This window comes from Rhinolophus hipposideros, assembly GCF_964194185.1.
Source record: "Rhinolophus hipposideros genome assembly, chromosome: 10".
In the NCBI taxonomy this organism is placed as follows: Eukaryota; Metazoa; Chordata; class Mammalia; order Chiroptera; family Rhinolophidae; genus Rhinolophus; species Rhinolophus hipposideros.
This window is the reverse complement of record NC_138056.1, coordinates 46,192,085-46,214,906: the sequence shown is the minus strand read 5'-3', so window position 1 is coordinate 46,214,906 and position 22,822 is coordinate 46,192,085. Positions and strand designations below refer to the sequence as shown.

The 22,822-nt window shown below is 40.7% G+C and overlaps 1 protein-coding gene across 3 annotated transcripts in view; it reads right to left on the bottom strand.

Moving 5' to 3' along the window:
* Positions 1–22,822, bottom strand: part of RNF121 (ring finger protein 121) — a 68,638-nt gene that overhangs the window by 40,441 nt on the left and 5,375 nt on the right. For all 3 annotated transcript variants that reach the window (XM_081064800.1, XM_081064799.1, XM_081064798.1), the window contains exon 2: positions 1,600–1,637. In XM_081064800.1, the coding sequence (XP_080920926.1) occupies positions 1,600–1,637 (38 nt within the window). The remainder of the gene's footprint in view (positions 1–1,599; positions 1,638–22,822) is intronic.

Here is a 22,822-nt window from a genome sequence, read left to right as displayed (position 1 = left end):
AACATATGCCTCGTAAGGTAATCTAATCTAGAACCAGAAATGCCTGGCACATAATAGGTACTCCGATGTGCTTCTGAAGGAATAAAATTCCAATGCTTTAAGAGGCAGGAGGTTCACTATCTCTCAATATACCATAATTATTAAAGCTGGTTCTGATAAAGAGACAAACTCTATCTTCCCACAGCTTCAATCCATTGGACCTAATCCTCTACTCTGGAAGAAAGAACAAAGGACATATCCACTCCTCTTTCCCAGAGCTGTCCCTTCAAAGATTTCTCATGATCTTATTTAAAACAAACAAAAAGCTATCCTGTTCCTATCACCATTTTCCTGACCCTTTTAGTCCTAGATCTTTTAAACACAATTCATATAACATAAATTGGAGACCATTAATCCTGGTTGCCTTCTTCTAGACATTATGTAGCTAAAGATCTTCCTAATGTGCAGCATTTCCAACATAGTGGCCTTGGTGAAGCAGAGCACAGTGGCACTGTCACCTCCTTTAAGGCAGATAGTATATTTCTATAAACATCTTGCAAATTATTTGGAATATTTTGGTAGCTGAGGTACACAACTGGTGCATATTAAGCTTAAAATCATCTCAAACCACGCTGGGCTTGTTGTATGCCTTAATATCTTTGCCATTCTATATTTTTTATAATCTATAGTTTTAATCTAAAAGGTTTTTTTCTCACTATTAAATTTTATGGATTTGGCTCATTGGTCAGCCATCGTGTGAAGTTTGTGGGGCAAGCACCCTGAAACTCTTTAACTGATGAGAAATGAAGACAATAAGATCGATATTTGTTGACTACTCTGGTTACATGGCATGTTAGTAGCAAGTTGAGATCAGAAACACATGTGCCATTTTCTCAGTCAGAGCCCTCTGCCGTGTTTTACGGAAAACGATGATGATGTTAATGACAAGAATCGCCTTCAGAGGAGGTGACACGGGAAGCTCTCTACACGCCAGGCACTGCGCTAAGCATTTCACATACATTAGTCCTCACAACTCTGTGAGGTGCAGGGACTGTTTTCATCCTCCTTTTACAAATGGAGAAAACGAAGGCAGTGAGAAGTTAAGTAACTTGCCCAAGATCACATAGCTAGTAAATGGCAGGACTAGTATTCAAACCCAGGTGGGTGGTTAGGTGCAATTACCTACCGTGTTTCCTCGAAAATAAGAGCTAGCCGGACCATCGGCTCCAACGTGTCTTTTGGAACAAAAATTAATATAAGACCCGGTATTGTATTGTATTTGTATTATATTATACATATTATATTATATTGTATTATATCCTGTCTTATATAAGACCCGGTCTTATATTATATTAAAATAAGGTCTTATATTAATTTTTGTTCCAAAAGACACATTCGAGCTGATGGTCGGGCTAGGTCTTGTTTTCGGGGAAACACGGTACTTACTCCCTAGGACCGAGGGAACTACCCAGGTACTGGAAAACAATCCCAAAAGACCTATCCTCCTGGTCGTGAGTCACTGCCTCCCACAGGCAAGGAAGCAGAAGGGGTAGATACACAACTCTATTAGTTGTATTAATCTACAGTTCCCACCTAAGGGGCCCATACTATCACACTTACCTCCATTGCTCCTCTGGGGAGAGGTGTGACATATCAACCTGTAGAAAGACACCAGCAGAAAAAATCCATTACTGTCTTGGAACTGTCCCTGCCCAACATAAGGTACTCACACAGTCATCAGTATCTTCAAGGTGTTACAGGAAGCTTCAAGTGTCACAATCTCTATGAAACCTTCCCCAGCACTCTATTCCCTACTGATCTCTCCCTTCCCTAACCACTTACTTGGCTCGTGTCTATGACTGATGTTGTTTTGTGCTAGGCAGTGAGGAAAGAAGAGTGAACCTGACTTCTAAGGACGACAGACATAAAAACAGAAAATGTCATTATTAGATACTAAAGACTATCTATGGAAGAATAAAGAAGTGGCTTCTAATCCAACCTAAGTGTTATAGATTAGTGAAGAGTTCCTGGAGTAGATGTGAAATATTACGCAGACGAGGAAATGAGAGAAATATGTTCCAGGCAAAGGGACTAACATGAATATGAAGAAATGAAGTTGCAAACCATACAAACAATTGAGTATGGCTAGAGCAAAAAGTATGAATCAGAATTAGTGGGGGTGAAACTAGATAAAGTATTGTCATATAATGCCATTTGATTCTAAATGGCAGCAGGCAGATTATACTAGGTAAACCAGGATTCAGTCCTTGCCCTGCTTGTAACTAGTGGTATGGCCTTCCAACATCAAAGTTCTGTTTCTATTCGTTAGCCTTGTTCTTTTAGAGCGAGGTTTCTCAACCTTGGCACTAGTGATACGTTGGGCTGGTTAATTCCTTGTTGTGGTGGGGAGAGGAGGTATCCGTAAATTGTAGAATGTTTAGCATCTCCCCAGCCTCTACCCACTAGATGCTAGTACCATCCCAAAAGATGCAACAACCAAAATTGTCAAATGTCCCCTGGGGCACAAAAATTGCCCCCAGTTGAAAACCACTGATCCAGAATAATACTAAACTCTTTGAGTTCAGGGCTCAAGTATTCTACTTCCTTGCAGCAACACAGAAGCGTACCCAAGTCTCAGTACATAAGTCATGCAATATATTCTTATATTGAACTGAGCTGAAAACGTTCCTTGATTTAAGAGAAGAGAGACAAGGCCTCAGAATCACTCAGTCGATCAGCAAATATTCCTTTAGTACTTATGATGTTCAGGCTCAGTTTCCCTCTGCCTTATAACTTCAGGGGGAAAAAAGGAGGGAGGGAAGAAAGGAGGAAGGAAAGGGAAGAATGGGAGAGAGGGAGGGAGGAGTGAGTGAGGGAATGAGAGGGAGGAAGGAAGTCCCAAGGCTTCATAAAGCCAATTAGAGTAATGAAGTCAACCACACGCCTCCCTTTTCCTTCTTCACATATTGCCTCCCAGAACTTATTCAGGTGTCCTGACTCAGGCCTTCATTTCCCTAGAAGGACAGAAGTCCCCTTTGAGGGGGCCCTCAGGCACTGTTGGTGGAATTGTAAATTTGTGTAATCGCTATGGAAAACAGTATGGAGGTTCCTCAAAATATTAAAAATAGAACTACCATATGACCCAGAAATTCCATTTTTGGGTATTTATCTGAAGAAATCCAAAACACTACTTAGAATAGACATATGCACCCCTATGTTCATTGCAGCATTATTTACAATGGCCAAGACACGGAAGCAACCTAAGTGTCCTTCGATAGATAAATGGATAAAGAAGTGGTACATACAATACAAGGGACTATTACTAAGCCATCAGAAAGAAAGAAATCTTGCCATTACAACAACATGGATGGACCTACAGAGTATTATGCTAAGTGAATAAGTAAGCTAGAGAAAGAAAAACGCCACATGATTTCACTTATAGTGGAATCTAAAAAAAAAAAAACAAAATAAAGGAACAAACAGAACAGAAACAAACTCATAGAAACAATGAATTGATGGTTGCCAGATGGGAGGGGTTTTTGGAGGGCTGAGTGAAAAGGGTGAAGGGATTAAGAAGCACAGCATAGAGAATATCATCGATAATACTGTAAATAACTATGTGTCAGACTTTTCGGGGTGATCACTTCGTGGGTTATAAAAGTATCTAATCTAACCACGACATTGTACACCTGAAACTATATAACAATTATGTCAACTGTAATTGAAAAATAAGAATTTTTTAAGAAGAAAAATATCTAATAAGCATCTGGGAAAGAAGTGTTCATTTGACAGCAGGAGGCACCCAGAAAATCATGTTTAAAATATTACATGTCAAAACAAAACAACACAACTACATGTTCAAAGAAGAAAGAGAAGCCCATTGAAAGAAAACCCAGGAAGATCCAGAGAACTTGGCCTGGCATGGGGGTACTTCTCCATGAGACAGTGGTCAAGCATGCTATTATCTATGCCTCAGTTTCTCCATCTGGAAAACAGAGTAAGGCTTCTGACTACGCAGTGGGGCTGTGAGCGTAAGTGCATTCAAGGTGACCAAGTGATTTTTACTGCCTTTCCTCCTGGGAGAGTGGAGTATTTTATAAAGTACTAGGAGAGGCTGGGGAAGCACAGGACAGTAATGCTTCAGAGCCTCAGGGAAAAGAGCTCAGAAGGGCAAGCACTAAGGCTGACACTAGCCCTGGGGCTTCGAGGACCATTTACCACTTCACGGAGTAGTACAAATGCTAAAAGGAAAGACTGATGTACCTTTCATATTTGCCTCCTGAACCAAAAGATTATTTAAATTACCACTGACCCTTGAACAATGTGGGACATGAGGGGTGCCCACCCTCACGCAGTCATATAACTTAAGTCAGCCCTCCAAATTCGCGGATTCCCAACTGTGGATCAAAACAAATACATCCAAACCAGTCTTCTAGCTCAAGTGGAAAAACTAGGAAAGACATACACTACAGCTACACTTAACCGGTACCATCTGGAAACACATCTTTATTTGCTCCCTCACTAATGAGTTTTTTCACCGGGGGCCAAGCAGTAAGCCAGTCTGAAGGTGCCCTGTCCAGAGCTCAGGTAGCTGATTAGATAGGCTCTCAGGGCAAGGTTACTGATTGATGAGTCCATATCCAACTTCTAAGACCCACACACAGAATGTTTTCTTGTCAACCAATCGCTCCCCTCCTAGGATCTAACAAGGCCTAGTCACGCCTAAGTCCAGATTTAAGAAGTTAAATCAAAATTTTCAGGCAGAGAGCAAAAGAAAATTTCACAAAAATGGAAAATGATCAGAGGTTGACTTGTATTTTCTCAGGTGCAAAAGACTCAGGGACCCACCAGAGTAACCCTACAAATAAGCCTTTTTAGAGCAGTTGTAGGTTCACAGCAAAACTGAGTAGAAAGTAGAGATTTCCCATATGCGCCCTGCCCCCAAATATGCATTGTCTCCCCTATAATCAACATTCCCCCACCAGAGTGGTACATTTGTTCCAATTGATAAACCTACACTGACACACCATTACCACACAAATCCGAAGTTTACCTTAGAGCTCACCATTGACATTGCACATTCTATGGGTTTGGACAAATGTATAATGATATGCAACCAACATTAGAGTTATCATAGAGTAGTTTTTACTGCCCTAAAAATTTTCTGTGCTCTGTTTATTTATCCTTCCATCTCCCCTAACCCCTATCAACCACTGATCTTTGTACTAACTCCATAGTTTTGCCTTTCCCAGAATGTCATATAGTTGAACTCATACAGCATGTAGTTTTTCACATTGGCTTCTTTCACTTAGCAATATGCATTTTAAGATTCCTCCATGTCTTTTCATGGCTTGCTAGCTCATTTCCTGTGAGTAGTGAATATTTCATTGTCTGGGTATACCAATTTATTTATCCATTCACCTACTGAATGACACCTTGGTTGCTTCCAAGGTTTGCCAATTATAAATAAAGCTACACGATAAACATCTGTGTGCAGGACTTTGTATGGACATAATTTTTCCACTCCTTTGGGGAAATACTAAGAAGTATAATTACTGGACTGTATGTTAAGTGTATGTTTAGTTTTGTAAGAAACTGCCAAACTTTTCCAAAGTGGCTGTATTATTTTGCATTCCCACCAGCAATAAATGAGAGTTCCTGTTGCTCCACATCCTCACCAGCATTTGGTGCTGTCAGTGTTCTGGACGTCGACCATTCTAATAGGTGTGTAGTAGTCTCACTGCTGTTTGAATTTCCATTTTCCTGATGACATATAATGTGGAGAACCTTTTCCGAAGCTTATTTGCCATCTGTATATCTTCTTTGGTGAACCGTATGTTAAGATCTTTAGCCCACTTTTTAATCAGGCTGTTTGTTTTCTTGAGTTTTAAGACAGGGGTGTCAAAACTTTTTTCGACGTTTTTACCAAGGGCCATATGCGGAGAAATACACAAATAGCCGGGCCACTCACTCGAGGTGAAGTACACATTGCCTCACCTGGTTTATTAAATAAACTAAACATATTTTTGGAATTTGCTGTGGTCCAATAAAAAATGGATTGCGGACCGCAGTTGGCCCGGGGGCTGCAGTTTTGACACCCCTGTTTTAAGAGTTCTTTGTATATTTTGGATAACAGTCCTTTATCAGATAGGTCTTTTGCAAATATTTTCTCCCAGTCTGAGGCTTGTCTTTTCATTCTCTTGACTGTTTTTGCAGAGCAAAAATCTTTAATTTTAATTAAGTCTAGCTTATCAATTCTTTCTTTCATGGATCATGCCTTTGGTGTTGTATCTAAAAAGTCATCACCAAACCCAGGGTCACCTAGATTTTCTCCTACATTATCTTCTAGGAGTTTTATAGTTTTGCATCTGTAATCCGATTTAGGTTTGTGGTCTATTTTAAGTTACCTTTTGTAAATGTTATAAAGTCCGTGTCTAGATTCATGTTTTTGCATGTAGATGTCCGGCTGTTCCAGCACCATTTGTTGAAAAGACTCTCTTTGCTCCATTGCATTGTCTTTTCTCCCTGTCAAAGATCAGCTGAATACGTGTATTTTTGAGGTCTGTCTCTGGGGTCTCTATTCTATTCCACTAATTCTATTTGCCTATTCTTTCACCAATACCACACAGTAACTTAATTACTGTAACTTACAGTACATCTTCAAGTCAGGTAAGTGTCAGTCCTCCACTGCTGGTCCTCTCTTTCAATATTCTATTGACTATTCTGGGTCTTTTGCCTCTCCATATGAACTTTAGATTCAGTTTGTCGATGTCCACAAAATAATTTGCTGGGATTTTTGAGTTTGCAATGGATCTACAGATCAAGTTAGGAAGAACTGACATCTTCACAAAATTGAGTCTTCCCATACATGAACATGGAAACATCCATTTCATCTAGGATATCAAATCTGCGGCCATAGAGTTGTTCATAGCATTCCTTTATTATCCTTTTAATGTCCATTAAATGTCCATTTAATGTCCATTGTAGTCATGTCCCCTCTCATTTCTGATATTAGTAATTTGTGTCCTCTCTCCTCTTTCCTTAGACTAGCTACAGGCTGACCAATTTTATCACTGTTTTCAAAGAACCAACTCCTGATTTTGTTGATTTTCTCTGATTTCCTGTTTTCAATTTCATTGATTTCTGCTTTAATTTTTATTATTTTTTTTCTGCTTAATGTGCTCCTTTTCAAGTTTCTGAAGATGGAAGCTTAGATGATTGATTTTAGATCTTGTCTTTTTAATGTATGCATTTAATAATATAAATTTCCCTCTAAGCACTGCTTTTGCTGCATTCCACAAATTTTGGTAAGTTGTGCTTTCATTTTCATTTAATTCAAATATATTTAAATTTCTCCTGAAATTTTTTTTTGATTCATGTGTTATTTAGAAATGTGTTCTTTAATCTCTAAGTATTTGTGGATTTTCCAGCTATCTTTCTGTTATTGATTTCTAGTTTAATTACATTATGCTCTGAGAGCAGGCAATATATGATTTCTATTCTTTTAAATTTGTTAAAGTGTGTGTTATGGACCACGTGTAGTCTATCTTGGTGAATGTTCCATGTGAATTTGAGAAGAATGTCTATTCTGTTGTTGGATAAAGTAGTCTATAGATGTCCATTATATTCAGATAATTGATGGTGTTATTAAGTTCAGCTATGTCCTTACTGATTTTCTGTAAGTTGGATCTGTCCATTTCTGACACAAGAGTGTTGAACTCTCCAACTATAGTAGTTGCAGTTTTATCAGTTTATGCCTCATGTATTTTGACATCAATAGGTAGATACACACGAGTACACATTAAGGACTGTTATGTCTTCTTCGAGAACTGACTCCTTAATCATTACATAATACCACTCTGGATTGCTAATAACTTTCCTTACTCTGAAGTCTGCTATGTCTGAAATTAATATAGTTACTCCTGCTTTCTTTCGATTAATGTTAGCCTGGTATATCTTTCTCTAATATTAGCACAGTATATCTTTCTCCATTCATTTACTTTTAATCTACTCGAATATGTATCCTTTTATTTCAAATGGGTTTCTTATAGACAATATAACAATGTTCATCCATTCTAACGTCTTTTTGTTTTAAATTTTATTGGGGAATATTGGGGGACAGTATGTTTCTCCAGGGCCCACCAGCTCCAAATAGTCATCCTTCAATCTAATTGTGGAGGGCGCAGCTCAGCTCCAAGTCCAATTGCCGTTTTCAATCTTTAGTTGCAGGGGGTGCAGCCCGGCATCCCATGTGGGAATTGAACCAGCAACTTTGTTGTTGAGAGTTCGTGCTCTAACCAACTGAGCCATCCGGTTGAACCCTCCGGAAGCTCAGTGGCAGCTTGTTGTCTTTAATCTAGTTGTGGAGGGTGCAGCTCACTGGCCCATGTGGGAAACAACCAGCTTGTTATTCAGAGCTCGCACTCTAACCAACTGAGCCATCTAGCAGCCCCCAATCTCTGTCTTTTTCCCCCCTTCTTCTGCTTCCCCCTCCCACTCCGGTTCAAGCTGTTGTTTCTCAGTCTAGTTGTGTAGGACACAGGTCCCTGGCCCATGCTGGTGATACTATGAGCTTTGCACTCCCCCCAGCTGAGACAGTCGGCACTCACAGCAGCTCAAGGAAGCTCTTGCTCACAATGGTTACCGGCCACTCACGCTGGCCACCGGCTGCTCCAGGCAGCACATGGTATAGCCCACGGCAACATACAGTAGCCCACGGCAGCTCACGCTGACCTCCGGCTGCTCACAGCAGCCCAGCTCCAGGGAGAGCTGTTGTTTATAATCTTAGCTGTAGAGGGCGCAGCTCACTGGTTCGATTCCCACATGAGCCATGTGTCACTGGCCCATGTGGGAAGCGAACCTATGACCTCAGAGTTAGGAACACAGCGTTCCAACCACCTGGGCTACCAGGCCGGCCCCGAAACTCAAATTTAAAATACAATAAAATTTACAATCATTCATAAAAAAGAATAAGTAAAATGTTTTTATTCTACCTTCACTTATTCCTTCTCCAATACTCTTCCTTTACGTAGATCTGGGTTTCTTACTTCTATCATTTTCCTTCTCTCTAAAGAACTTATTTTAACATTTCTTGCAAGGATGGTGGTCTACTAGCAAAAAATTTCCCCAATTTTTGTTGGTCTTTATTTCTCCATTTCTTGTGAAGGATTATTAATTTCACAGGGTAAAGAATTCTAGATTACTAGGTTTTTTTCCTTTTAAGACTTTAAACATTTCATTCCATTTTCTTGTTGCTTACACAGTTTCTGAGGAGAAGTTAAATGTATCCTTATCTTAGCACTTCTAAAAGTAAGGTATTTTCTCCTCCAGTTTTTCTCAGGATCTTTTTTGTCTTTAATTTTCTATAGCTTGAAAAATGATAGGCCTAGGTGGAGTTTTGGTTATTTTTGTTGTTGCTGTTTTGTTTGGCATTTATCCTGCTTGGTATTTTCTGAGCTTCCTGAATCTGTGGTTTGGTGCTTGAAATTAATAGGGGAAATTTTCAGTCATTATTGTTTTAAATATTTCTTGTTTCTCTCTTCTTCTTCTTGTATTCCCATGATGTATATGTCTTAGTCTGTTTGGGCTGCTATAACAAAATACCATAGACTAGGTGGCTTATAAACAACAAACATTTATTTCTCACATTTCTGGAGGGTGGGAAGCCCAGGATCATGGCACCAGCAGGTTTTATGTCTGGTGAGAGCTTCCTGGTTCATAGACAGCCATCTTTTTGCTGTGTTGTCACATGGTAAAAGGGGCTAGAGAGCTCCGTGGGGCCTCTTTTATAAGGGCACAAATCTCAACTATGAGGGCCCTGACCTCATGACCTAGTCACATCCCAAAGGCCCCACTGTGGAGGAGAGACGGTTTCAAGGTGTGATCACTGTCTGACTCTGAGCTGAACTCAGGCCAGACAGAGAGTGCTTACTGTGAACACCCCTTAGAGACTGTCTGATCATAATCAATGCTTGTTCTGACATAAACCAGCACCTCTCCTCTGCCTCCTGCTAATGCTGGTTCCTAGAAGAGGCCATTGTCCTGACCCAGTCAACCATGTAAATAAAGTGTTTACCCATACAGGGGACTGGTCACATTCCAATACAAGTGACTATCCCACCTTATTCTATGAGATTCTCTGGCACCTGACAAGTGGCACAGGGATCCATTTCATCTTGCAGCTGCAAGACACACCTAGTATGTAAGTTTCCCTTAATAAACTCTTTAATTACCAGACTGGAGTAGCCAGTCTTTCTTTAGTCTTCTTGCCCTCCACTTATGGAGACAGAATTTCTGCCCTGGGACCTTTCCCTGGGTCTGTATGCTCTAACACCCATCTCCAAACATCCTCACCTTGGGGACTAGGATTTCAACATACGCATTTAAGAGGAACACAAACCTAAGCATACATTATAACTTTTGTAGTTGTCCAGTTCTTGGGTATCCCGTGTTTTTTTTTTCTAGTCTTTTCCCTCTTTACTTTTCACTTTTATACGTTTCTATTGAGATATCTTCCAGCTCAGAGATTCTTTCCTCAGCCATGTCCCGTCTGAGGAGAAGCCCTTCAAAGGCATTCTTTATTTCTGTTACTGTGTTTTTAATCTCTAGCATTTCTTTTTGGTTCTTTCTTAGAATTTTCTCCTCTCTGCTTATATTGCACAATACACATTATTGTCAAATTTTGCTGACATACTCTCAGAGAAAAACTAAATAAAAGATAGCTTAAATAACAACTTCATTCTTTTGCATGTGGCTATCTAGTTGTCTCAGAATCATTTGTGGAAAAGACTGTTCATTTCCCATGCAAACCTGATTCTTCACATTGGCTCTTAACTCTAGGAAGGTGTATCACCCTTGTTTTCCACACTTTCTTGATTGCCCACACAGTATTGTGTTCAAGAAGGGTTTGGATACATTCATGAATGCTCAAACCCAAAGAAACAGACATGTCACTGACCTACAAATGCCAAAGTCACGGGAAGCGTGTGCTTGGCATCTTGATGGTAGCCAATAAATATTTGTTTATTTGTTCATTCATTCAGTCACAAGACAGGCATAAAACAAAGACTCTTTCCTTATAAAACTTACTTTCTAATGCGAAAGACAGATAATAAACATGTAAACAAGCATATATTTACATATATGAAATAATTTCTGGAAGCAGTGTTATGAAGAAAAATAAAGCCAAATAAGAGAAGAGTGGAAAATGAGGCTATTTTGTTGCTGCATGTAGACATTCTGGTTTCCCCAAAGAGTTTCCAACAACAGGACATGCAGGGTGGGATGAACAACGAAACTTAGCCCATGTGGTATGTCTTATTCCTTGGATTTTATCTTATTCCCACTTTTCACCCCAAGAAATGGCTTCAGGGCGACAACTACCTTTCTCAGTGAAGAGAAACAGTTATAGGGCCTAATCTGGCAAAGCTAGTTACTTGCTATATGTCAAAAAATAGGACACTTCTCTCTATGCCTCAGTTTCCCCACATATAAAATGAAGAGGTTGGCTTAGGTCATTTTCAATGTCCTTTAAAGCTAAATTATTATATTAATTCACATCAAATCAGTCTAATTCCAAAGCTTTGGAGTTAGCTATAACACTTAGGCTTTCCAAACTCCCAGTTTCCTTAGTTACCACAGAAGTAAAAGCAAAAATGCCTACGGTGCGGTATAACAGAATTTGACCAAATTAAATCAATAAAAATGTACCAAGTTCAAATATATGGTGATGAAAGGAGAATTGACTCTGGGTGGTGAACACACAATGGGATTTATAGATGATGTAATACAGAATTGTACACCTGAAATCTATGTAAATTTACTAACAATTGTCACCCCAATAAATTTAATTTAAAAAAAAATGTACCAAGTGACTACCATATGCCTCAGGAATATCCATCACTCAGGGGATGGCCTCATGCCCTGGCTTCAAGTAACTGCAAAGGGCCCTAAACTCTAGAACCCCATCCACCAGGGCAACCTGAATTTCAGAGTCTCAGTTGATCCTACCAAAAGTTACAGACTGATCAACTGTGCAGCTAGAGACTTCATTCTTTCACAAAACATTAGAGATGACTAAGTCCAGCCTTTGCCCTGGAGGTATTCACAGTACAGGGTGTGTGTGTGGGGAGGGGGGACAGACTATTAAACATAATGATAAGGATAACCACTGACATATACAGAAAATGCTGTGTAAGTGCATAGAAAGGAGAGATTAGTTAGCTCCCGAACCTGGTATGAATACAGCACAACAACCAGGCTGCCTCTGTCTGATGGGGACAGATACTGTGGTCTGTGGGGTGATTAGGCTAAAAAGCGAAGTCCAAAGGCTCACAGGCTACCCATATGTGTGGTTCCCCATTCTCTCATTCACATTCTTCTCCAACTCCGTAGCCTTGCCAAGAATTCAAAGTCCATAAATCAAAGTGGAATTACCTCACATTTCAGACCTCATAAATCAGCTGGGGATCGTACAGACATTGGATACGCTTAGCCAAACCGTAAGGCCTGACACGGACAGAGCACCTTGGGCAGTGAAGTGAAAGCAGATGCTGTGTCGCTGTAATAACCGCTGTGGCTACCGCCTGCCCTCTACCCCCACCCCCCCCACCATCAAAAGAAAGCCATCCTCCAAGTCAGCTGAATTGCAAAGCTTTTAAATGAAACTTCAAATATATACAAAAGTAGAGAAATCGCTTAATGACCTCTCTCTCCCATTCAACAATTATCAAATTTGGTGACACCGACCATTTGCTTCTTTGGTTCTTCGATTCCTTATTTCTCAGACTGACTTCCTCCCTACCTGGCCCTCCTCTCTCACTCTTTCCTATATGCGCGCCAGCTTCCCACACACTCTCTACTTCTCTACCCATCTTTAAAGACCCAACCCAGATGGCACCTCCTCCAGAAACCCTTCCAGAACGGAACTATCCTCTCTCGGAGCTCCTAAAGCCGTCACAGTCTGGACCACTCATGTACTCATCACATCTACCCACCCATGAAATCTCCCATGAATTTTTCACTGCCACATCTCCTTAGTTCAGACTTGACCCTTGCTCTCTCCTAGACTATTGTGGTGACCTCCAAGGGATCTCCCTGACTCGAATCTTGCCAGAACCGATTTATACCATAGGAGTAGCCACAGTGATCTGTATCAGACACACACGTGACTGCTTCAGCCTGCCTCTTTGACAAACTCTGATAACTTTCTACGGCCTTTGGCTTAAAGTCCAAACTCCTCTGCATGACATGCAAGGTACTTCATGTTCTGGTCAAACCAGCTACTTAGTATCTCACCCCTCTCCACCAAGTGGCTTACACTCCAGCCACACTGAACCAACCACCTACCATTCTAACATGCTCTTCCCTTCTATCCCTCAATGCTTTGGCTGCTACTGTCTTCTCTCCCTAGAATTCTTTCCTCCCCTTCACTGCCTAGTTCATTTCTATTCACTTGTTAAGATGCAGCTAAAATATCAACTCTTGTGAGATGTTCTCCAACTTTACTCATTCACACATCCATTCAACAACTGCTAACTGATCATATGCTAAGCTCTAGACTGGGGATACAATAATAAATAACAGCTTCACACTCAAGGAGCTTAAAGTCTGGTAGATCTCACGTGGAGTAATTCCTTTCTTCCTCTGTTCTCCCACAGAAATTTGCAATTTGCACATACCTCCAGGTCATACTACTTTTATACTTGTTTCTAAGTTTGTTTCCATCACCAGGCTCTAATCATCATGAGGCCAAAATAGTTTTGTTTTTTGATCAGGCATACTTTTATTTTTCAATTACAGTTGACAGTCAATATTATAAAGGATTTTTTAAAGCTTTACTGAGGTATAGCATCCATTTTAGGTGGACAATTCAATGATTGTTCATATATTTACAGAGTTGTGCAACCATCTTACTTTAAATCATTTCCATCACTCTAAAAAAACAACTGATGCTCATTTGCCAACTCCCCATTCCCACCTCCAGACCTAGACAACCACAAATCTACTTCACATCTCTATAGATTTGCCTTTTCTGGAACTTTCATACAAATGAAGTCATATAATATGGTCTTTTTTGACTGGATTCTTTCACATAGCAGAATATTTTTCAAGGATCATCCATGTTATAGCATGTATCAGTAGTTCATTCCTTCTTTCCAAGTAACCCTCCACTGTATGGATATACATTTTATTTATCCATTTATCAGTTGATAGACATTTGGGTTGTTTCTACTTTTGGCTATTATGAATAATATTGCTATGAACATTTGTGTATAAGTTTTTAAGTAGACATGTTTTTATTTCTCAAGTATATACCTAGGGGGTGGATTATATGGTAACTCTATGCTTCACCTTTTGAAGAACTGCCAAACTGTTTTCCACAGCCGCTGCACCATTTTACATTTCCACTAGCAGAGTAGGAGGGTTCCAATTTCTCTACATTCTCAATTAACACTGGTTATTATGTCTTTTTGATTATAGCATCATAATGGGAATGTAGTGGGATGTCACTGTGGTTTTGATTTGCATTCTGATAGCTAATGATGTTGAACATCTTTTCATGTGCTTATTGGCCATTTGCATATTTTATTTGGAGAAAAGTCTATTCAGACGTTTGTCTATTTTTTTTATTGGGTTATTAATCTTTTTCTTGTTGAGTTGTAAGAATTCTTTATATATTCTGAATACAAGCCCGTCATCAGATATTTTCTCCCATTTAGCAATCCTACTGGGTGTGAAGTGGTCCAAGCATCATTTGAATCTTATTCATCTTTGTGTTTCAAAGAACTAGCACATAATCTGGTACACTGCCTGTGTTTAATGAATGTTAGATGGATATTACATAATGTAAAGTGCTTTGAAGACAAGAGTAATGCCTTACTCATTCAGTATCCCCCTCACACATCACACCTAGCACTAGACACAAAGTACATGCTTTGGAAATAAGCAGAGACTGAGTAATTCTCTCTTGAACAAACAATGGGGACGATACTGCAGAAGTATCCAGAGCAACTCAGAAAACCATCTGAAACCAACAGAACTTATCGGTATATATTAGCTACTATCAGTTACCCTTGAGACAGCTGTTGCTCTCTGAGAAGAAGCAACTTTTGTATAAAACATTCCTGCAGTGGCCCACACTCAGAAGTAGCTATCAAATGCTCCATCACTTAGAATAATGGCCCCCTCCCCTCCATTCCCTTAGCCAGTGGGAAACAGCAAGCACATGACAGAATCATAACTTATGTTCATTCCTAGCAATGAATGAAACTTGGGCTCTGCTTATTAGCGTGCCTTTTCTCCTTAAAGAACTCAGAACTTGATCCAAAGAGAAGAGACAGGCTGGCATCGGGACCACATTAGAGACGGAGAGCTGACAAAAGTGTTCCATCCTTTGTGTCTATTAAGTTAGAAAGTGGCTCTTTCTCATAAAAGAAATGCTAACATGAAACCCTTTGTGATTGTTAATAACCAACAATAAATACTTTCCAAAGTTAATACAACTAGGACTGACGGAGCTTTGGGGAAAGAACATGGCTGATTGTACCAGAGGCCGCGGTCAGTGGGGAAGGAAATGTGTCTACCATCTCTTACTTTCTATTACACAAGTTATAAAGTTAATACAGGCTCTTCATATCTCATGCCCTTCTTGCCAGTCACTGTGTTACCCAAGCTCAGAATCTTCTGTTGTCCCAATACTGCCTATAAGAAGAAGGAAGAACTCCCCGGTAGGCTACAAAGGCCCTCCAGGAGAGCACTGGAAGTGAGCTCTTGTGGCCACACCAGGCCACGATCTGACCCCCGTCTGCCTTGCCCATTTCACCTTCTCTGACCGCCCCCAACTCCTCTGGCACTTAGCACACGCTCCTCTGTACTATGCATAACACACCAGAAAGCACGTGCACTTTGGAATTAGATCAATCTGAAAGCCCTACTTGCTTGAATTAAAGCAAGTCTTCCAGGCCTCTTTAATCCCTTCTCCATTTCTGTCCCCAGAGTGATCTTTCTAAAATGCAAATCTGATCCATGTCACTCATCTAAGTGCTGAAAGCTCTTCTATTGCTAATCATCTACTACACATAAGAATCAGACTCCTTAGCACAGCATATAAGGTGAAGCATGATCTTACACATGCCTTCCTGTCTAGTCTCCCTACTTTCTCGTTACTCCCCACCTTCTACTCTGATGTCCAGTAACAATAAACTGCACACAATTCCAACAGTGCCATTCTCTCCCTCTCACTTTGCACATGTTGTTCCTCCTGCCCAGAGGACCCTTCCCTTCTTTCTTAAGCTGGTTACTTTCTAGCCATCTTTCACATCAGCTCAAGTGCCACTTCTCCTGGGGAGACTTTCCTGATCCCTTGCCCACCATTTCTGTGCTCCTGGAGATCTCTGTGCCTCTCGGAATTACAGCAGTTGTTACATCTGTTTATTTGCCTGACTCTTCCACTGGACCATGAACAGCCTGAGGACAGGGCCTATGTCCTCATTACCCTTCACAGCTAAAACAGTGCCTTAATAAACGCTCAATGAACAAACAGAATTCTCTCCCATGCACATAAGGCTGGCATAGCAAACAACTTTATTAACATTTCAAGCTGACAACATTGTGACTCTGAGTGCCTTACTACTGTGTTTCCCCGAAAATAAGATCTAACCGGAAAACAAGCCCTAGCATCATTTTTCAGGATGCTCGTAATATAAAATAAGCCCTACCATATTCCCCCCAAAATAAGACTAGGTCTTACATTAATTTTTGCTCCAAAAGACGCATTAGGGCTTATTTACATTATGAGCATCCTGAAAAATCATGCTAAAGCTTATTTTGCAGTTAGGTCTTATTTTTGGGAAAACAAGGTAACTTGCTTCAGGTAACAACGGTGTAGTAGAGCCAGGATAAAAAGCCACATCTTCAGAGTCCCAGACCTGTGTCCAGACCTCTCCTCTAAGCTCATATTTCCAACTGCCTCATTACCACCACCACTTCGATGTTTAAATATCACCTTAGACTTAACATGGCCAAACAGAATTTTCCACATTTCCTCCCTTCCCTGCAAAAATGTCTCCCCTGGTCATTCTTATTTCAGTACATGATACCATCAAACATAGTGTCGACAATTATCAAGTCAAAGCAAAATAAATCCAAAAACCCTGAAAGTCAAGCTTGATTTTCTTTCCCTTACTTCCCATACTCAATCCAACAGCAAATCCAAACCATGTTTTAAGTTCATCCATTTTTCTCAGTTGTCTCTGCTGCCACTGCCCACCGGCCCCCAACACCAACACCGGCCCCCAACACCAACACCGTCTACTGCAAGTCTCCTAACATTCTCCCTGAATGCCCTCCTACAATCCATCCTCCTCAAAGCAACCAGAAAGATCTTTTTAAAAATGCAAATCAGCTCCCTTCACTTCCATTTTTAAAACCATCCAAAATCTTCTCACTGTCCTCTAACAAAAGTCAGCACGTTGAGCAGCGTGTACAAGGCCTCGCAGAGCTGATGCCAAACTCCCTGACCTCACAAGGTACTGCTTTTGCCTTGGTCACTAGGCTTCAGTCATATTGGCCTTCTTTTTGGCCCCAAGACATGCTTAACTCATTCCCATCAACTTGGACTTGCTTCACCCTCCACTCAACACACGTTTGCTTCCAAATCTTCAAATTGCTGGGCCTTCATTATTCACGTCTAGATTATTCAGGTCTTGATACCACATCCTCGGACGCTTTCCATGAGCACCCTATTTACAGTAGCCCCTCTCCTCTCGCTGTTCTCTATCACATCGTCCTACTGTCCTCAGAGCACCTGTCACCATTTGGAGTTCTCTTGTCTGTTACATACTTAATAAATGCTTGATGAACGTGAGTGAATGAATTGGGGAGAGGGATAGAAAGGGCAAAAAGATAAGTGGAAGCACTGCTTTTTCATGTTTTTGTAGCCGCTCACTTTTCTCCGCCCTCACTGCCTTGGTCTTGCGTGATCCCCTCCTTCCACTACTGCAGTATGTACTCCCAACGAGTTTCTTCTCCTTTGCCCACCCTGATCCCTCCAAGTACAACTTCGACATTCCTACCACACTTGATCATTCTGAGACACAGATCTTCACATGGTACAAGCCTAAGCTTCTTAGTATGTTGTTAAAAAGGCCTCTTCAACCTTATCACTCACTGCCACCCCCCTACATTTAACCTACACTCCAGTTTTACAGAAATTCTTATAGTTTTCAGAATATTCCATGCTGTTAACGCCTCCAAGACTCTGCGTATCTTTTCATTTTGCTGGACCGCTCTTCACTACCTCACAGATGATCTAACTCAAAAAATCCTCAAGAACCAACTCAAGCATCTTCTCTAAGTCTTTAAAGAATACCCCAAGCAGAGCTAATCCCCCCTCCCTTGTGTCACACGGTATATAACTCAAGCTTATACTATATGACAATTACTCGTTTCCATGTCTGTCTCCCCCTACGTGACTGAGCAGGAACCACACCTTCACCTTAGTGTCCCCAGCACAGTATGTCACACACATAGGCACCCAGTAACTGACAACTGAAGGAATAAACACATCTTAACTCCTGCGCCTGGCATTCAGTCAGCCTCATGTTGGCCCCGACGTATGTTTCTAGATTTAGTACCTACTCCTCTCGTACTTGCTCATCCCCACACACATCCTTCTTTCTCTCATTTACTTGGGTCCTTTATCCTATGCTCTCCATCTCTAGTGAAATTTAAATGATCTGTTAAGGCCCAGCTCAGATGGCCCCCTCTCCCTCTCTTCTCTAACAATACCAATGATAGGGATTTACTTCCCCCATAGCACTTTGTTTTTTTTCTACTGATAAGGTATTTAGTACTTATTTTATAATTATACCCACCTCCTATTTTTCTAACTAAATGGTAAGCTCCTTAAAGGCAAGAAACATAATTTAGCATCTTTTCTCTCAACCCAAATGCCTAACATTAGTGCTTTACACAAAGTAAGCCATTACTATTAATATTATTAATACTACTATAAATAACATTATTAATATTAATAGTATTAATGTTATTAATATTAATACTATTAATATTAGTGGAGAACAATATGCTTAAGGATTAGAGAGTTCACGCCTCCATTCCTTCACATATGCTTTTACCTTGGTATCCATATTGTAAACTTTTACTCTTTAAGAATCAGCCCAATGTCATATTCTCTCTGAAGTTTTCCCTGACCCCAAATCCACTTAAGCACTCCTTCCTGTGGTAGCTGTAGTACCCTGTGCCACACTACATTGTCTTTACCACTGGATGGATTTCTCTCCCTACTGGACCATGAACTCTTTTGGAGAGAGACAGTCTCTTTATCCATGTGTGAAGTCCCAAGACCAAACAAAGTATCTGGCATACTTAAATGCTCAGTAACTATATGGTGAATTTTGAAAATAGTGAATCCATGTTATAGAGCAGGGGTGTCCAAACTGCGGCCCGTGGGCCAATTGCGGCCCGTGATCCACTTTTTATTGGCCCGCAGCAAATTCCAAAAATACATTTAGTTTACTTAAATAAACCAGGTGAGGCAATGTGTATTTCACCTCGAGAGAGTGGCCCAGCTGTTTGTGTATTTTACCGCATATGGCCCTTGGTGAAAACCGTTGAAAAAAGTTTGGACACTCCTCTTATAGAGTCTGCCAGAAATACAGGTCATGGAGTCACATCACCACATTCAAACCCAAGCTACACAACCTTGAATAAATTAATTATCTGTGTTCAGTCTTCCTCATCTGGAAAATGAAGATAATACTAGTATTAAAATAGAATGAACAGAACTAATGCATGTAAAATGCTCTGCACAGTGGCTGGCACATAGTAGGCACTAAAACAGTTAGTTAGCTATTATTATCATTAGAACAGAAAGAGACAAGACTGTTTCTGCAGGGCGCTAAATAATAGACTCCAGAAGAGGTTAAGCTCAATCCCATGGGCACTGGGGAGTAAAATGTCACTGGAGGCCTCTTAAGAAACAGAAGCATTCAGTTATTGAGAACACCCTACTGGAAGGGGGAAGGGGGACAGAGGGAACGCAAAGCTTGGCAGAGCTTCTGCTCCCTGCCTCCAGCTCTCCGCTTTCCCTTTCCCCACTGTTTCTCCCTAGTTGCCCAGGACCAAAAGTCCCACGGCCACACCTCTACATTCACTTGGGAAAGCTGCACTTTAGAGAGAACTGATGAGTTTATGTTTACCTACAGATTTCCGAGTTAATAAATGACTTCAAGAAGGGAAAACACAAAGAAATAAAGTGGAGATGAGGGGATGACATCAGCTGGATTATCCCGGGTTGGCTTTCATGAAGTAAGTTTTCAGGCCACATCGCCCCAAGGGGAGAGAGCCTACACGCCCGAGAGGCATTCTCTAGCAGCACAAGCGCCTCTCCATGGGTCAAACATACAAAGAAGCGGGACCTGGGAAAAGGTACAAGGAGGACCTTGTACCTTTCAAAAAGTTGAAGGTACAGAAGTAAGAATTCTAGACCAGTTTGAATATTGCAACAGAGGTATTCAAAGAGGAAACAGACTTACTGTAGAATAAGTTCCCATATCATTAGACCGAGTGATCATTTACTGGGGGTGTTCAACACCGGTGGATGGACTGAAAAATTAAGTTCCATAAACATTTGAATATCTACTCTACGCTAGTTACTGTGAGAGTAGGTGCTGGGAACACAGAGATGAAAAATAACATCGTTCTGTCCCCTCAATGAATTCACTGCCTAATGGGGGAGACAAACAACACAACATGATAAGTGCTGATAGAAATCTATATAGGGCGCTATGGGGGCAGAAAGCAGGGCCTCAGACACTGAGTTTATGACTCATTGGTAAGAAACAATATGGCATTAATTTAAAAAATGGAAATGTTTCATAACAGTTTATAAGCATATGTTGTCAAGTGCTATTGTGTTATTGCCAGAGCAGAGTAGGTATGTCAATTAACCTTTACGGTTTAGTCAACAGTCCCTTAATTTTGAGCAGAATCCATACCTACAAGCATTCTCATTTATTCAGTAAGTATACTGATGTCTGCTATGTGCCAAGCACTGAGGAATTAATGCGCAGAGATGAGACAGTCCCTGCACACAAGGCCTTACAACATTCCTCTTCATCTTTTCTTCCTCTCTCTGCTGCCCCCCTTTATTGACCAGATGACACCTTAAATTCCTCCTGAAGTAGATGAGTTAAGTCATAAGGTTAATCAAAAAGTGACTTAAAAAGCAAGAGTGAGGTACTGTAATGGGAAACCAAATGGGAGACTGTCTGCAGATAGGGTGTCTGCCAGAGCGTAAAAAGTCAAAGAAAGGTTAGGGAATCCGAGGTCATGTGTAGGCCTTTTTGTCTACAATTTCCTTGTCACCATATTTTTCTTCTCTCATCCCAGTATTATTAGCACAGATTATTAACAATAATTATACCTTTCTTCATTCAGTCATTCACTAGTATTTACTGAGTATCTGATAAGAACTGTAGGAAACACAAGGCAGAGTAAAACACTGGTATCCAGGACTTTCAAAGCTGGAAGAGACCTCTAGAAGGTCGTCTAGTCCAAACCTCTCATTTCACAGATGAAGAACTGAGGTACAGAGATACCGGACTCTTTCATGAGTTCACATTCACACATTTATTGACTCATACTCTAAGCCAGGCACCACGGACAGGACTTTCAAGGAGAACCGTCTTGTGGGAGAGACAGACAAATAGCATGAGCCCAGTGGAATCATCTCTGTAAATGAAGTCCCACATTTACACAGTAGAAATGCCTAGTACAGGACAGTATAGACAGCATATAGTACTCATACTGCCCAGAGCGGTTAAGAGCAGGTGCTAGATTCGTCTTGGATTTGAACTCCAGTTCTGTCATTTGCCTAGCTGTATGACATTGGACAAGTTACTCTTCAATTCTCCATGCCTTAATTTCCACATCTGTAGAATGGGCATAACCATAAAAGTAATGACCTTATAAGACGGTGGTTGTAAATTCACATAAACCACGTGGCACAGGACCTGGCACAGAGTAAGCACTCTATATATTGTTGTCTCCAGCTCTCTCCTGCTGAGCCCTGTCCTCAGAATCCTCAACACAGCCTTCAATGCATCCACAATCATTCAGCTATCTCCAAGATAAAACAAATCTGCTACTCCTAGTCTAGAACTTAGGTCTACTGTCTACTATTCTAGTTTTTCCCACTACACTACGCTACTACTCATTTTACATGCCTTAAAAAAATCCAAAGATAAATGGTCAAATATCCAAGATTAAATCTCAGTCACATATGCCTTAATCCCACAATAAGATCTTGGCTTTAACCAAGAATCCCTAAAGAAAACCCCTGGAAACAAGGAACATTTATCAAATGTCTACAGGGAGAGAACCACAGGAGTAAAAAACAAACAACCAAACGGTGATTACCACTTTGAAGAAGCAAGGGACGGGAGCTTCCACAGCCTGCCTGTTTACCAAACCAGCTGGGAGAAGGAGATATGACATGGACTGCCATTTTCTCCTTGATGTACCCACTGTACCTATTCCTCTATCATAGCACCTGTGACACACTGTTGTACTTATTTTTCTACCCCAGGCCAGTCTGTGAACTCCTCATCCAGCTTGGTAGTAACAGGCATACACAGCATAATGCCCGGCACACAGCAGGCAGCAGGTATGTCAGAAAAGTGACAAATTAATAAATGAACACAGAGAAAAACATAAAAGGCAGGGAAAGAAGGTCTCAGTGTAGATCTGAATAGTTCTAGAAGCCGAGAGAATCGTGGGCTAGAACCTTAAAAGTACAGGTGGGATGTAGAAAGGCTTAGAG